The 18,252-nt window shown below is 41.2% G+C and overlaps 1 protein-coding gene across 6 annotated transcripts in view; it reads right to left on the bottom strand.

Moving 5' to 3' along the window:
* GRB10 (growth factor receptor bound protein 10) overlaps positions 1-18,252 on the bottom strand; it is a 146,866-nt gene that overhangs the window by 42,436 nt on the left and 86,178 nt on the right. For all 6 annotated transcript variants that reach the window (XM_042798148.1, XM_042798150.1, XM_042798149.1 and 3 more), the window contains 2 exons: positions 14,180-14,396; positions 11,220-11,361 (listed from right to left, as the gene is read on the bottom strand). In XM_042798148.1, the coding sequence (XP_042654082.1) occupies positions 11,220-11,361; positions 14,180-14,396 (359 nt within the window). The remainder of the gene's footprint in view (positions 1-11,219; positions 11,362-14,179; positions 14,397-18,252) is intronic.

Genomic DNA, 18,252 nt, shown 5'->3' with positions numbered 1-18,252 from the left:
AAAGGAATGCAGTCTCTGTGAATCATGTCTGGCACTTAAACAGTTTTTGTATTATTTTTGTCGGAATTTTAGTAGGGTCTCCCCTTCCTTAATGGCTGCTATTTGAACCTAGGGTGATTAACACTTCCAAGACTCTGGGGCTTAGGGGAAAAACAAGCCCTTTGCACGCACATCATCCTCAACCATTTTGCTAGACAAGAATCAGTTCACCACCACAGCTTTTACAGCTGCATGTTAGAGAAGGCTTGAGAAAGGCAGAGAGGATAAACTGATGTGAGCATGTTTATTACAATGCTGTAAAATGTATTTCACCATCTTCAGAACCACTAGTTTATTTATTTATTTAAGGGATAAAAGTAACATATAGAAAGCTTTATAGAAAGTTCATTCAGCTCTTTCATTTTAATGGTTACACATCAACATAGCAGTCTTTCAACTTAGGCCCATTTGGACATCTGTTCGATGGATGAACTGCCAGAGACACTCAAAGCCAGCATCTGCTGCACAAGCAATTTGCCTACCCACTGAAAGGCTCCACCATGCCCTGGCCCTGTCTCCCTTCTTGCAGAACTTCCTGCTATAGTTTAAATCCTAAAGGTTTCTCCTAGACAAAAAGTGACTTCTGGAGATTGCCCAAGTGCTATTCCACACACGTGAGAGGGAAAGTGGTAATGAAACCTTACAGCAGCTAGCACAACCTTGGGCAGAGCACAAAGTTTATTTCTTGTTAGCCAGATTGGCTTGAAGTTCCTCTGTATTGCTTGAAGTGTTGCAATTAAGTACTGCTCTAAGCTATGCTTAATTAGCCTGTAAGCAAATGCTCATTTGTAACTTGCAGGCAGTGTAACGCAGAACGAAATGTTCACTGAGAGCAAAGGAAAATTACACTGAAGGTACATTTGCACAAATATAGCTGGCTGCCTCCTGATTTTCCCTGCTTATTAATATCCTAGAAAATATTAAGAAATGTGTCACACTGTACAAATGATTAGAAATATACATTCTCTATCCGTGGAGCTGAATGCAGTGCTCTCCTGCCCCTCCCCAGCTGACAAGCACTCCACTTCCCATGGAATGATAGCCTCTCTCTGCAGAGGATAAAAGACTTGGGATTTGGATTATCTTTTTCATCTGTGTAGTCCAAAAAACATCAGACAACCCCACTCTAAAAAAAAAACAACCAAAAACCCCACCAGACTGGGATGCAAATCATGATGGATAAGTATGCTCAAAGATAAACAAAAATCATAAACAGAACTTTTACCAAATAGCATGTAAAACACTGACTGGATCCACGTTCAGGAGTAAAACCCAGCCTTGGCGCCTCATGAAGCAGACAAAAGAGGAAATTAATAGTAAGATCTCAAATATATTTAGGACCTTTTAAATGCTGCAAGTGGAATGACATTAGCATCAAGCATAGCAAGGGCATTTTTCAGCCAGACATTATATGAGTCTGCCTATCAGAGGAACACTCATTTGACAAGTCTGTAACACAAGAGGCAAAGGTTCAGCCTCACTTGGACGAGCTTTACCAAGCTAGTTTGTTCAAGAAAAAAGTTCAAAGGTCATCTGTGAATAAAAAAAAATCCGTAGAACAAACCAGCATATAACGCAGGGAAATACTGTGAGAATATAAAACGCAAGGTTTTACTTGCATGACTAGATGATGTCATGTAACATAAGCTATAACATAAGCTTTCAGTTCTTTGCCTAATGAAGAGGAGGATGACCTTTCTATATTTAATGTCTACTTCTTTTCAAGCTGTTCCGTAAATCCATTATAAGGTGTGTGACAATACTGCAAGCAATATTTGATCATCTATATATATTCATACACACATACACTTGAAATACTTAAACATAACACTGCTCTCGAGTTTGGGACAACTCAGTAAAGAGCATTCATAAACTGAAGCACAACAGATATTTTTCAGTGCGCCCCCGATACCTGACACTTAAAGATTCCATCTATGGCTTGTTCTACATAACTGAGTACTTGGGCAATGGGAATTGCTGCAAACATCTGTAAAGCTATTTATAAGGTCTGGAAATACTGTGGTTGGCTTGCTTTCAGTGGATTTTAGGAAGCAATAGGGAAAATAAATGTGACCAGCAACAGTGTGAGAAGCAAGTTACTTCAGAGTAATTAGCTGCTCTTAACAGTTTCCAGGGCAAGGACAAGCTCAAAAATCACTCACAGAAGCTCAAAGGCCAAATTCTCTGTAAAATTTAAATCCTTGTCTTTTACTATTGGGACACTGTTGTTTAGCTTAGAACACTGTTTTCCATAATGTTTTGCACATCGTATGTGGTGTTTTTTTTTTTTTTTTTTTTAAGCAGTGTTTTTTCCTTAGGCTTGTCCCTATTCTTGTTACCTATTCTGGCAAGGAGAGTAGGGAAATGTGATTTTTCCAGGTGAACCTAAAAGGCGTGAGGCAGCCAGCCCGCCCAGCTCCCCCTGGGGCCGTGGGGCGCAGCCACTCCTCCCGGCGGTGCCAGCCCCGCGCCTCCAGCCAGCGGTGGGGACGATGCGATGCTCCCTGGTGTCCGGATGGGTGGTGCATGCTCTGGACACGGGGGGTGCACAGGGTAAAGCGGTGTCCTCACAGTGCGTACCTAAACACCCCCAAAATGCAGGGCTGTTCCTCACTCTGGCCAGACAGATAAAAGGGGTGGTTGGAAATCTCTGGGTGCTTTGGAGTGGCGTCTGTTGTGTGAGAAACAAAAGCAGCTTTTAAAGGTCTCTCCCACTTTCACCCCTTTCCCCTCTAAAAACCTAAAGAACAGTTTTGGCTTTGCTGTTAATGAAATGCCACTGGTAATAAGTCTGCCGAGACAAAGTTGCTTTATCCACCTTCCCCGGCTCAACATGGGATCTCACATCCAAACTCCCAGCTGACAGTCAATCCATTTTCCTCCCGAGTGCTATTCATTTCCCCCTCAGCAACAGGAGAAAAACCAAACGCTTACAGCACAAAGCATAATGAAGGTATTTCCAACTCTGTTGCTACCTGAAATGCAGCAGGAGAAACTGGCTCCAGTAACCCTGGCAGCAGCTGGGTCTACCACTGGCGAGAATAAGCAATCCTAATGCCAGTGGAGAAACATGACGTTTAGCTTTTATGAATCAGGGATGGCTTGTCTTTTAACGAGTCCAGCTTAAACTCGCTTTTATGTAAATTTTGTAAATGGTGTTCGGATTACAGCCAGGCTGAAGCAAAGATTGAAGGTACTTACATTAATTAAACAAAACCACTTTTTAGTACAGTAATTCTGCACTCTTATTAGGAGAAAGAATAATACAATACGAATTTGATAGCAATAAGGAGACTATAAATCAAGAGCACACAGAATTGAAACTCATCCCACAATGATTTAATTAACTCAGCGGTATTCTTCTAATCCAAAAACGTTATTAAATTCCAACTAACATCCCCTCTGTTTAGGATATGGAACAAAACCATATCTGCAAGCTCTGGAGCAATACATAAACATCCCATTACCACGGCAATGAACTTGCAAGCTCATTCCTCCCCCGTGTGTCCACACACAAACACCATCTAAGCGAAGACAGACGTTTCAACCAGATTTCCACTTTAAACACAGGCACAGCTCACCGTCCAGGCAATTACAGCAAGCCCAAAGAAGTCTTTTTCCTGCTGTGAATGAACAGCATTACTCTTGACACTTAAGCAACCGCTATGCTGATGGCTTGGAAATGAACAAGCTAACCACTGCCTTTGCCTTCCGTCCCTACAAGTAGATGCCAGCAAGCGAGCAACAAACTGTGCCTTCCCAGTCCTGCGCTACCTGCTGTCCACAGCCCACGCAGGGGCATCACGGCGATGACTGGCTCGGCCGTGGGTGCCAGTGCAGCCCTGGAAGGGCTGCCTCAGCTCGCCTCAGGAAGGACCGGGTGGTCCACTCGCCTGCCGATTGCTGGCAACGACGCGGCGCTGCAGGACCGTGTTGCAGCTTTCTTGAACCCCTGCTACTGGGTAGCAGAGGTCCAAAGAGGTTTCTGTCCAAATGTCTGAAGCTGATCTGAACTCACACCTTGAGTCCAGACAGTAGAGACGGCAAGGAGAGCTGAGACTTAGTGTAGCTATTCCCACTGTGTGGGGCAACTCCTTAAAGGCTATCAGTATAAAGTTATGACATCTCTGATTCATCTCAACCATTCACTTCCAGTATAATTACTATTACTCAATATAGTTCTGGGGGTTTTTTAAATTCCCTACTACACTGATGTTTACATCCAAACCCACTCCTGCCTGCCTTGCTAGGCACAGAGAGAATGGGAATTTCTCTCATAACGCTTTCTCATTTTTCCCTGCACTCTCAGCCTTCTCAATTCTGTCAATTCCTGACTGACGCATCAAACAGCTAAGTTACATTCTCACTGTGCCATTAATAAAACATAGCAAGAGTAACGTTGTGCAACAAAAACGTGCGAGGGCATGGGTTACTAAGATGCATCTCGTGTGAATACCCTACCGCACAGCCACTGCAGCATATACCACAGACTGCTCAGCATTTACAGGGGCAGTCCTAAAGGTTAATTGCAGTGGCATTACTACCATAAAACAGCATTTTAAAACTGTGTGGCTGAACACCCGGTGCGGCTGCCAGCCGGCACGCAGCGGGGCAGGTTTGGCTCGGGCCCGCGGAAGGTGCCAGACTACCCTCGGCTGGGCAAGGCGTCCCCCGGCGCGCTGCCGCCGGTCCTGGCCACGCAGCCCTCCTCCCTGCACGCTCCCGCTGCTGCAGCATCGCTCACGGGTAGGGAGCCAGAATGCTCCTGGGAGCAGGGCCAGGTCTGTGTCATTAAAAACAAACAAAAAAAAATCCCACCTAACAGCATGCTTTTGGGTTTAAGCATGAGATGCCCTTAAAAATCTCCCGTAATTCATGTTGGGACTGTAACTACTATTCCGGCACTTTCCAGGAGTGAGAATGAAGAGACTCATTTCTTTCTCCCACCAAACTTCTTGCCCTAACAGGCGTGAGGAAGGAGAAACAGCAGCTCTGACTCCGTGCTGACCCTGGTCCCTGGCAGACCACACGTGGGGCTCCGGATGAGGACCCTGCAGACCTGCCGGCTGTCCGTCTTTAGCATAGTCTAGCAGACTTGTTAGTCTTCACTTACTTGTTAGTCTATTCTTTGGTAACAAGCAAATGAGACTTTCAAAACCACGTGAGCTTCCCCCCCCCCCCCCCTTTTCTTCAGGAGTAACGGGACAACATGTTTGCGTGACACAAGGGACAAGATGACAAGTAGTGCAATGTGTTCCCTACACTGTCCATCAAATTTAGCTCATTTAGTTCAGGAAAGTGTTCTTTCTCCAAACGCAAGAGGGGCACCCAGGGAACCACAAGGCCTGTTTTTATGCAGTTAGATCACAGCCCTGCAGCAGAGGCCTGATCTTTCCCAATTTTTCCCAAACACAATTGCAGTTTCCTTAAAAAAAGACATTCAAGTTAAACATGCCACAGAGCAATCTATGTACGATTTATTTATTTAGCTTAATAGACTTGCTTCAAAGAAAAATTTGAGAGAAACAGCATGATATATCATGGCAGATACTCATGAAAAGGCACATTTTAAAGTTGGGCCAAAGGGAGTGCCTGGATCTAAGGGATTGTCCAGATTAATCCAGCTACAGTATTTGGCCTGTTTAGAGAAAGTCCCATTGACTCATCCTGATGACTATTTCTTTTCAAAATGTCTTGTTGCTAAAGGTTATTCAATTGCAGGATTAAGTATGAAATTTGTTGTCACACATGAAAATTCTAACCTAGTACATAAAGTTTTCGTTATACAAAAGTTCGCGTTTTTATACCACTTCTCTTTTAAAAATCAACATCTTTGTCTTGAAAAGAGCCAACATAAAAGTTTTACGGGAAGCAAAATAAAAAAAAATGTGCATCATAACATGTAATTAAAACAACTGAAACTAAGAAGTCTGTTTACAGGAGTTCCCTTGAAGGGTAACTAAATCTGGAAAGAAGAATGGCATTACTTCATACCCATTTGTGAATTTAATTTGCTAGAAGAGAGTAAATAATTTTGGTACATCAAACTGTCATTTGGAAGTTTGCCTGGGCTGTATAGAGGAGGGGATGTGAGAAATTTGCCCTATTTTTACAGCTGAAAGCTTCATTGACTCACACAGATACTTTAGCCTAATATCCTGTGGCATTGCAGTGACCTACATGTAATTATTGCATGCTTTTTCCAAAATATTTGTACACAACCAGAAATTATAACCTAAGTTACCAACCAGTTCTTAGTTTAAACCAGCAACACAAAGATGGACTTCAATTAGCGGTAACCTAGCCGTCTGATGTTTTTAGCAATCTTTTGGACAAATGTTTGGTCTTGATTTGGTGTAATTTTCTGGTTTCCATTTTTCTTAGACAAACATATTTATTCTGTTAAGTAAATGATGTTTTAAAAACTTTCAGCTGTCTCTTCTCCCAGCCTGCAATCACTGTCCCCTTCAGACATGGGGTGATCTCGTGTTTGTAGGTATGCATGCATTTTACAAACAAAGATGCGGGGAATAGGGAGAGGAATTTAAAAAAAAAAAAAAAAAAGACAAATGGTCTTGCAATGCCCCATGGTGTCACCCAGAAAATGTCCTTTCTGCTCCCACCTTTACCTGCCCTCCTCAGCACAGAAAACAGGAGCGCTTACACGCTCACAGAGGTCTGCTGAGGTTTCTCCCCGGTCATGGTTGGGCTCCCTGGTGAGATGCAGACGGGTGGTACTTAAAAGGACAGAAAAGCACATGATGGAGGAGGAAGCACTTGGGCACGCAGTGATCGGGTAGCTCCTCTCCTGTCAGCCTCTTCCTGCCCAAGCTCACGGACAGCGCTGCTCTCAACACAAGAACTTCAGAGTTTTTTAACAGCTACCGCTTGAGGAGTCATACTTTCTCCAAACACAAGACATGCACGGTGTCTTGCTCACCACACCAGTAGCTGAAGTAGCTACTGACTCAACAGCACAGCTAGTTGGTACTTTTTCCTCAGGTACTCAGAGCTGGTTGATTACATTACTAAAAACCTCAGTGCTGCCAATTTTTACAGAACCACATGCTGCTCACCATCAACAGGTCAACATCTAACATTTTGCAGGTTGAAACTTAGCTCCAAGTGGGCTGTTTCCACCTGTAATAAAGGATCATAGCACAGAACTCCCAAGGAGCACGTATCTGCTAATTGCAAGTAATTTCTTAAACTCTACCACCAGATGTGTTTGGTCATACAACTGTATTAGCCCAGATCCTGCCCACTGTGGAGGTTGCTCAGTGCAGAGAGCCTTTGAAACATAACCTTTAGGTTCACAGTTATTTCTCTTACAAGTCTTTTATTACTAAATTATGTGTCAGTTACTCAACCTGTCTCTGTGCTTAAAAATAAAAAAAAGGATCTACAAAATCTTGTAATTTAGGCTTTTTTTCCTGAATCAGGAAAGATTATCGAGAATCAAATAAAAGAACAAAATCTGCAATGATTTCAATGAGCCTAACATTCCAGTTTTACCTTCCAGATTGATACACTGATGCTCCCATTAAATGACTATCCCATTTGCCTACATGTGGTTTTAGTTTTCTGCTAGTACAGAAGACCCGTTATTTTTCACTGTTCTCTGTCTTCTGGGGAGCAGCTGCGGTACGCTCCTGGAGCCATCAGCTTTAAAAGCATTATTCAGTGCCTGATTGGCAGCAGAGCTAGAGGTGGCATACTGCTTCCTGCTGTGGTGAAATCGGCACCATTACCCAACAGATCTCAGAAAATATATTAAATAAAAGAAATTATTCCCAATACATGTACTTTTTTGAGTAAGATAAAGAAAATGCTTCATCATCATGAGAAAACAAATCTGCAAAAAAGTACAAAAGGATTATTACAGCTATTTTTCATCGCTTTACTGCTTTTACCTTTCTTTGCTGAGCCAAGAAAGAACATGAAACAAATGTAGAGTAGTGCATAAGCAATGCTGCAAACCGCTTGTTAAAAAATAAAACCAAAAACCACAAAGGGTGTCAACTGCATGAAAAAAATAAGGAAAAGGATCAGAAGCATCTTAACAAGAATGTATGTCTCAAGCTCTAGCTACACGAATAAAATTCTTCACATGAGAAAAGCTAACATCAATTTTTTCAGCTGCAAATATGATTCGAGCTTTATGACCTGAAAGCACCTTCACTCTTTCATTGACATATGCATCCTTTTCCTATAGAGAACAACATACTGGGAAAGCTTTAATTTATTAAAATTTGAACGGAGCTGGCATTTCTTTATGCCCAAGGCTTGGCAATGATGATATGAGAATCTTCTGTGTTTAACATGACCAGATCTTTACATTCTTCTTGCATAACCACTATTAAGTTTTATCATCGCAGAGTTGTATTGGAAAACTACTAAAAAATAAGACTGAGTGGTTCTGTGAGGAACACTAACGACACTATTTCTTACGAACTTGTATCAGACATGCCAGCTTCCCAGTGACCCCCCCCACTGTTTCACACAGTCAGCAAACAAAGTATCTGCTCCTTTCTGAAATCCCCCTAAGACTACATTAACCTGGATCCCTCTCAAGTCCCCTAGGTACGAGCTGACCAAAGCCAGCATTTCCTCCACGCCACGCGTGCACCATGATGCCCTCTGTCATCAGAGCTGCAGGACTGCTGGCTGAAACTGCTATTGTCTATTTACCCAAAACTGCTTGAAAGGCATGAAGGGAATTACTTTTCACTAACACCTTATATATTCCATGTAATCGGAATGGCTCATTCCAATCTCTGATGTTAATCCTCGTTTATAATCTGCAAGCAGAGAACCTGAAATTAAGTATCATTATGTTTAACCTTGGTTTGCATTTAATGTTGTATTTATATTTTTCTTAAAACACAGCTCATTTTCACTAACTGCCAGCCATCACTCACTCTGTTAACCAGTAGTTTATATTGTCTTTCTGGACATTTATCTAAGCAAAAGCATGTACTAAAATAAATTTACTCAAATTTCCCAACTTTACTTTTTTTAATGGAATGAAGTTGGAAAGATGTATAACATTTCTTATGTTACTCATGATGTTTAGCAGACTTTACTGAAGGGAACTAGACCCGGATTAAGCATAACTAACATCCTACGAGGAGGCCAAACAGACAGACTATTTTGTTAGCCAACAACACTCCATGTTTAAAATTGATGTATTAAAAATGAAGTTTTCTTCCTTCATGAAGAAACTGAACCTACTCTTTTTTTCTTACTTTTGTCCATCAATATTTTAAAAGTAGAGGTTTTCCTTCAGGTCTGTTCCTCTATTCCTTCATTGAAGAGAGGAAAATAATTCATTAGAGAGGAAAAGAACACTTTCCTACCCTTACCTCACGCTAAACCAGTGTTTCTCATGTCCCAAATCAGTTAATAAACTGAAATGAACAGTGTATCCGTATGAACATAAGAAGCCACTACTGTCCAACATGCTTTACCTTCTCGTCTTATACTCTAAAAGATTTTACCACTATAACGAATTGTCTTTGATTAAAGATTTCAGCAGCAAACATATCTACACAATATAAACATTTATTTCATTTTACGCTTTCAAAATGCTTGTTAAAATTTTCCATTTTAAAATTAGGTAGATTAAATTTTAAAAAAATTTATACAGTGAGATTTAGGAAAAAACATCTACTTTTATTCTGTTTTTATACCATCTCCTTACATACATTAAAAGACTGGTTACTTTTGTATTCACGTGCTGTTAAACCACTAGTTTCTAAATTCCATCAAAAACTGACTCACAGAACATTTAGGGTTCTTAAAGCTTTACAGAGTGATCCTGCGGGTGGCTTGGTTAATTTTAGTAAAACATAAAGCTAAAAGGCAAAGAATCCCTGAAACTGGGGAATATTTAGAAAGGTAAGCACAGGTTCATCAGCAACTTCAGTTTGTCTCAGAAAGGCAGCTACGCTGCTGTCCTGTTGGCAAGTGCCAGGAGGCAGAATTGCCCCTTGTTTTGTCCCCCCAGCGTCAGATGAGCACTGCCTTGGCAAACCAGCCTCTACGCTTAGCCAGTACCCAGGCCTCTCACGAGGTCCTGCTGAATTCCCAACGGGATGACACAATTTCTTCCTAGTGCATTATTTGGTTATCTGTCTTATACGTATAAGAAATACGGTAAAACTAATGAAGATGCACTGCGTCTTTCAAGAAAGCAGTCAGCTGTTTAAGGCGATGTAAAGTAATACAGAAGATGCGAGGGTGTACATTTGGGTCTACTGCTTGTAGCTGAACTGTCCACTGAAATCATCTTATCAGTCAGAGCAGACATAGGAGCTACTTACAAACTAACTGAGCAGTGATACAGAACCATCATCACATTTTTGGGTACTCAATCACAGCACTGTTCTACGCCAAAAGTAAGCAAGAGCAACCCATCTTTTCAACCCCATGCAAGTCAGCACAGTTTACAAAATAAAGGCTTTTGAGCCCAGCTTTAGTCCTTAAACGTGCTCAAGGACTGACACAAAACAAGATGGTTGCTCTTCAGAGAGTGGAGTAGGATAGAGAAAAACTGTTTGCATTTCCCTGAGGTTATTACTCTGGACCATGTGAGAGATTGGTCTGTGCTATCTTCACTGTCAAGATCCCAGAGAGCTGCTCAACTAGCTTTCCATGGGACAGTACTCCCCTTACATCCCATTACAAGGAGCTGTGCTTAGTTACATGCTCTAAGAACATTATTTTGTATTTTGAGCAGCTTCATGAAAAACAGCAAAATACAGTAGCACCATGTCCTTAAAGAAATCAGCTGTTGAGTGTCTTTGTGGCACCCAGAATACGCAGTGTAACATGCACAGATCCTCCTCTCCAACTCTAAGCTAATTAACTTGACATCTGAATTAGTAAATCATTACATTGGATAATAAAATCCAAAAGATATTAGGCATCACTGCTTCATTCACAACATGCATGTACCTGAAAGACTTGCTTAATTTTTACACTTCACTCCTACAAACCTTTTAAAAAAGGTCTGAAGCCTGTTTGAAGGCACTCTCTCAGCCAGTGCTACCCTACTCACAAACAAAGCCTACAAGTGTTTCTACTTCTCTTGAAACTTTCTTTCTGCCTTCAGCATGAAATAGCCTACTGCTGGTGTGAATGTGAATAGATGACCCAAAGCTTCGTCCCATACTCACATGCTTACTAGCAGGTTGACTCTGAGGTAAAGATCCAGGGGCCAGCACTGGAGAGCTTGCGGGGCTACAAAGTTCTGGGAAAGGATTTGGAATGGCCGGCAAAGATGATGTTCTGAACTGCTGTTCTTCTTCTTGAAGACGCCTATAAACACAGAAGCACTAAGCATTAAGAGGAGCAAACTGGCATCACTAGACCTGGATCTCCTGCCTCACCATTTACAATGATGATACTGAAGAAAAGGAATCAAACCCAATCTTTTTCTAAGCAACTACTCTACAGTTACAGAAACTTTAAGCACAAAGTAGGTAACTGCATGTGAAAAATGACCAGTCAGTCATCTATGCTTGTTTTGTTGCTTGTAACTTAATTACTTGGGTGAGTAACTGAGGTAACTGCACATAAAATAAACAGAAATAACCATCTGCACTCGCTGCTGTAAACACTAGCTTACAAGCTTAAACTCTGTGTGCCAGAAAAATCAGTTAAGCTCTTCCAAACCAATGTGGAAAGAGGAGAACACAACTGCAGTTACTCGGAGCCAAATTCCACGTGAATCTGCAACGTAGGTGTACCCCTGTAAAGTCTCTAAGCTGAGACTGAAACCGATATTGTCACCTCATTACAATACCAGATTCCATCTCCAAGCAACTCAGCATTTCCTAGAAAAATGGAAATGCAAAGACTCAGCTTGAGCAATAAACTGCAATTACACCCTCCCACCTCATGCTAGTCGTACGGTTACTGTTCAGACAAGTTTACACCTCCTGAGATACGCCCCACAAGCCTACGTAGGACCAACAAAGCTTCAAGTTCCAGTTTACAATATACCTGTACTGCCCACACCAATGAAAGGAAAACTGAAGCCTACCAGGCGCTACAGAAAAGCCTGAGAAGATGCAAGACCTGTCCATGACCGCACAGATGGCTTCAGGGCTTCCCCCACCACTGCAGAGGCGCGAGTGGTGCCGCAGCCTGCAACGCCTTTGCCAAAGGCACCATCTAGTGGCAACCGTGGAAGTTTCCAGAGCCGACTGCCTACTGCCTGGGTTTGAGAAGCAAAGCGCCGAAAACTGGATTTGCTCTCCTTTTTCCCACGCTTTCAGCAAGCAGAGCCTTTGTAACACAGCTGCCCGGGAGATAAGGGGTGGGTTTGCCTCTGGCAGCACGTCTCACCCTGGGCACGCTCACCCTCTCTGCCTGTACCAGAACCCAGGGGCTGAGGAAATAACTACTGGCAAATCTGCTCCGCAGGTAACTCTATCCTGCAATTATAGTTGCCTTGGTGTTCCACGCATGAGCCTTACAGATTTGGGTTTTTGCTATAAATAGCAGGTTCCAACCAGAACTATGAGCCATGCAAACAACTACTTGACCTGCTTGATTTTTTTTTTTTTTTTGTGCTACCCCTGTGTGCGCTTCCCTACAGCATAGTGTAAAGGGCAGTGTAAGATTTCTCCAGCTCAGTAGGCTTGTTGTATCAGCAGCTGTGTAATACTGCTCTGTACTGCAAGTTTTTGACTGCCCTCCATTATAAGAAGTAGAACTATAGACTCAACACAATTAGAAAGGTGTGGTTTTCCTAAAATAAGAATTCACTATGCGGCGCTCTGCCTATACTGCTGCAGTGCATAATTTACTTCATGACTGATCCACACATAAAACTGTGCTCTTAAGAGAATTACTACAGTCAACCATTCTATTTCTGGCTGCAAAAAAAAGATGCAGCCACCCCCCTCTATGGGAAAGGGGTCTAGATAACCCTGAATAAAAGTTTCACCATTATTTTCTCTAATGAGAAACACAAGATGTTCTCGTGCGTATGGAAGTACAGGGTTCAGAAAGGCAGAGTGTTCTCAAAAAAGAATTGCTAAGTTTTGAAATGCCAAGAATAGTTTAAATGAAGTGTTTTGATTGATATATTTACAAAACATTGACAGTTATAGTACTCTAGAGAGTGCATTTTCTAGTACAGCCCTATTCAAAGTTAAACATGAGATACTTGTAAAAATGACCGCATCATTAGCTGACTTGGTTGTATTGCAGTTACTGCAAACTACCCGTTCATGTAGAAAAGCTGCCTGTTTTAAAAATACCATTCCTATAGGAAATATATCAGCACAAAGAATTAGAAGCAACCCTTTCCATATCTGGGATTTTTCTTTTATTATTATTACTTCTCATTTCTTTTGGAGAGACACTGTTAACTAAAAGGAAAGGAAAACTCCAAATCTCTTATTTGGGCAATTTACATACTCATGTTGAGCTCCTTTCCTCCTGCTGCCCCAAAAGATTTTAAGAACCTCAGCATCACCTATAGACTTTCCCATCACCAAGAGTGTTCCACTTGAAGCTTGAATTCAAGCCCCCATCCTGACAACAGGGAGACAACTTAAACATTTCTTTGCAATGACTCACATAATGCACTCTAGTGAGAGCTGAAAGTGCTCTAGGAAGAACAGTTAAATATCTAAGACGTGTTCCTCCTTTTTTGTCTTACACCGTTCCGGAAACCTCCACAAAGAGAGGTATTTTTTGTATATCAAGACTAGCTGAATGCACCCTCATCTATCTAGATCTCTTTATGTTTTAGAAAACCAAGAAGCTGTCAGTAGGCAGAAGAACAGTACAACAGTTTTTAGCAGTTCGGAAATAAATTCAAATATGGACATACTTTCTGCAAATTGGTACCAACGATACACTTCCACACATCTGCTACATGTACAGGTACATCAAACATTGATTAAAAAAAAAAGTGTGAAAACGTGACATTTTTGCATTTTACAAAACACTTTGAAAATTTACGTCCTTCACCTACCTGGTACACCTTTTTTCCTATGCCAAAGTCCAGTCTAACACTTCTAGGCTCCTACCGAAGTTAATCTCCTATCTTAAAAGGTAGTTCTTTTGAAGCTAGTTGAAGACAACTTTAACAGAAAGGAGGCAAGTCCCTTGTTCCTACCTGACTGCCATAATGCGCACTGGCTGAGACCGCTGCACCTTCTGCCTGGGAGACATGGGCTGCAGCGTGCCAGATCCTGAGGACGGCAACTGACTGCGGTTAAGCTGACCATTCTGAAGGAGCGGAGTGGTTTCCGACTGCATACTGCATGTAGAGTATAAGCTTTCAAATGAGGAATTCATGTCATTTACCAAAGCTTCTAGGTCCACATCGTCATCTGAAAGACAAAATAAAGGCAGCATAAAACATTCAGAAGTCTCAGATAAAAGAAATCTGAAAGGACCAAAGACTAAGTTTCAGTAAAATTATCACATAATTTTATTGTTGTATTTTTACAGTGCAAATTTTTATTGCAGAAATAATTAATTTATTTTAGAGCAGAAAAACGCAGCTAGTAACAGCCAGCGATGGACATTTATTTTGTCTTCCTTGGTGAAAAGCTACTGATACAGAATGAAATATTTCTACTATAATATTTACTATATATACATAGTCAACATTTGGTGGGATTTTTAATAATGCCAATGTTAATGTGAAGCACCACTTACTGATAAACTGACATACATTTCAAAAGTATATCACTTACAAATACTTCAGTTCAACTTGTCAATGTATCAAGTTCAGATTGTCAAACACTGTAATAAACATTTTGCAAGATACAGTAATTTAGAAGAAAAAAACCAAGACAGTGTTGCAGAAGTCAATAGGTGGAAGACACACTGCTCTGCTGTACACACTGGAAAGTGATCGTTATATTTTGTTAAAAATCCCATCTGTATTTCTGCACATTTTTGTGATACGGTATTTTGAAGGGCAATGAAAGCTTTTAACTGTCATTCCAAGAACTTTATAAAAAGATCTGTATCCTGGCTCTTGCCATGTGATAGAGATACCCCTACCTTAAAGTGCTCAAAGCAAATCAACCAGGGACGTGGTGTGGGTGGTTGGAGGAACATCAGTCCCTGAAAAGTGCACCAGCTTTTCTACGTATGCCACCTTACCTCACAGTAAATAAGTAACTTGTGCTCATTCGTTCCTCCTTAACGATCATAATTACTCTGCAAGACAACAAACTCTGCGAGCCCTTTGCACTAACCACTCTCTGAACTCCTATTGCAGAGCACTGTAATTACTCCCTAGCCACAGGTTACGTCACTCCCTATCAGGAGTTCAGCGGGCTGACGAACACACACATCGATATCTGCTTCTGGTTACTGCACAGCCACTGCCTGAACAGCTACTTCAGACCAAACACAGCTCTCTACACCCAAAAATGTGCCCTTACTTTCCAGCTGTATCAATTGGCCTGGTAAAATATACCACTGCTGCCTGCAAACCTTGTAGCTCACAAAACTCTTCATGACACGGATGGAAAGTGGAGCCAAGCAATGGAGCTAGCTAACATCTACACAGCACTGTGCAGCTAAAATATGCTTGTCACTTCAAATATTTTCCAATACACATTCTTTTACCATGTTTTCTGGAAAATGAACCACCAGGAACAGTTATTCAGCTTGAGATTAATTACAGTACTTTATTTGAGATACCATAAACGATTTTGTACCACTATCACATTTCTTGAGTATATAATTTGAAACAGCACCACTCAATTTCTGTCCACCAAGAGCATGCCTCAGTAACTGTAATGGGATCTGAACACGGCATTTACACGGCAATTGTTCTGGACACTGATGAACCCAGTTCCTGTTGTCAGATGAAGCAAAGATCTGCTCAGAATTAAATAGGTGCTGGTCATGTACCTACCTACTTAATGACTTGAAATACATTCCTCACTGAATGTCAGCAGGCCTTTTACTAAAGTAAAAGCCACTTAACCTTCACTGAAAACATACTCACAGGAATTTCTAGGTTTGAACATGTGTAAAAAACCCAAAAAACCCCATCTGCCCATAAACAAGTTTCTTCCTTTCATTTCCTTACAGTTATTTCCCTCAGTCTCTGTACATGACAGCGACAACCCTACTACTAAGACACACCTTCACTAGCCTACACCAGCTTCTCTGTCAGCTAGTTCATGCGTTTTCAATAATCCAGACTTTGCTTTGCTTGGACAAAGCCTACAATAATTTTCCTGCTATTTTTAGGGATTGAGACAGAGTTGCAATTTAAATTTCATTCCATCCTCCAGATTCTTATCCTATTTGGAGCGGACATATCAAAAACACTTCTTGAGCAATCACAAGGGAACCACAGGAGTAGGAGCATAAAGAGGGAGAGGCTCAATTACAAGGCTTTTGAATTCTATCATTCAGCTAAAGTACCAGAAGACCGAGCTGTAGGGCGTCAGATGGCTGTCAAGTAAAAGCTTAGGGGTTGGATGAAGGATACATAAAAGACAGACCCTGGCCACAGAGTCAGGGAGTAAATTACAGCAACTAACAGCAATTGTTTAGCACAGTGAAAAGCAGAAAGGGAAGAAAGTCAAGGCGTACATTCTGTGGAAGTCCGTACAGCTTGGTCCCTGAGGGTGCTAATTTATTAACAACTTAGACAAAGCTATTAGCATGCAAGATCATTAAGTTTTCAGATGATTGTAACTTGGGAGGAATGATTAAGAGTCAGCTCAAGTTATCCCTGAATAATCAAATAGGCACAAAGGTGTAATATGAAGTCTAATATGCATAAAATGAGGCACTTCATGCAAAATACTAAGCAAACCAAGTACATAGTTTAAAGCATTGAATTACCATTAGCAGGCTTTTAAGCATATCAATTACACACCTAAATTCAATTTCCAACAGGACAGGCACTGACAAGGTGCATATAGCGCTTTCCTAATAATATGTTGCATTGAAGTCCAGAATCTGGTTTCACTCCTCCATCAGCTCCTTTTCTCCACGGGTGCTGCATTGCTAAAAATAGCTCTCAGTCTTGCTATAAAACTTGCAGGAGGCACAGATCCTTAAGCTTTTTGAAGACAAAGCCTGCAATCTGGAATTTCATACAGTTTCATCTGTATACAATACCATTTACTACAAATATCATTAAGTTTTGGAGAGATTTCAGCATGCTGCAACAGAAAACCTCACTGCTGTAGGCTACCTTGGACACGCCAGCAGATGTCTCAGCCTGCCAAGTAATCCAGTATGTGACTTGCAATGGCTCTCTACAGAGCTTAACTAAATAAAAATCAAATAAGCTATCCAAGGAATTTCTAAGCCACTTTAAACCATTCGCGGGTATACTATTCAGAAGCATATTTCACATACAGTGCAATCTTTCAAATTATCCTTCTTTGCCAACCAGTGAGATCCAGCCTCTGTCAAGATGATCCTACATGTGAAAACAAAACAAACAAAAAAAGCCAATAAAATTTGAGGAGGCTGCTAGTTAACAGCAAAATTTGCAAACCAGTGGGCTTCAAGGCAGTATGGCATCACACTGGCCCTCTAAGTACACAAACACAAATTTTGCAACTGACCTGGAGGAATCACCTTGGTAGGTTACAGGAGGAAGAATTCCAGGTAGCTGAGGAGCCTCCAGCTCTATAGCTGTCTTGAAGATGTGTGTTTCCAGGAATACTAAAGGATATTTTCCTTAATCTGTGTCAAATTCCGTTGTAAGATTGAGGAGTATGAAAGCAGATATTCAAGGTCTTTTTTTCCTCTCTCAATTGAACAGCACAGAGACTAGCTTGTCACTTCTATGCACAAGCATGCAAGTAGCCTTTTGCTTTTGAAAGTCATTTTTAAAGGAAAACAACACTGGCAAAACCTAGCTATAACATACTTCTGGTGGTGGACAGGGTACTGGCAGTTTTGTAAACTTCTTATACCATAAGAAAATACTTGGTACATCTGTGAGTAATGTTCTTTCCCAAACTAGAACCAAAGTGCACACACTGGCAGCTGTCTGAAGTTCATTTTGCTTCTTTGCCAACAACTTGTCAAACTTTGGCTTTGTTCACAACCCAGCTCCACTGGATGTCGCAAGTAATATTTTTGGTAAAGTAAATCATGATTTCAATTACAAGAAAAAAATTTAAAGTTCAATTCAAGGAAAGAAGAAAATTTTGTTATAAAACCTCTATTGAGCTAGTGAGCTAAGCAATC

The sequence above is a fragment of the Tyto alba genome, unplaced genomic scaffold, assembly GCF_018691265.1.
Source record: "Tyto alba isolate M040663 unplaced genomic scaffold, T.alba_DEE_v4.0 Super-Scaffold_27, whole genome shotgun sequence".
Lineage (NCBI taxonomy): Eukaryota > Metazoa > Chordata > Aves > Strigiformes > Tytonidae > Tyto > Tyto alba.
This window is presented reverse-complemented; position numbering and strand designations above follow the sequence as displayed.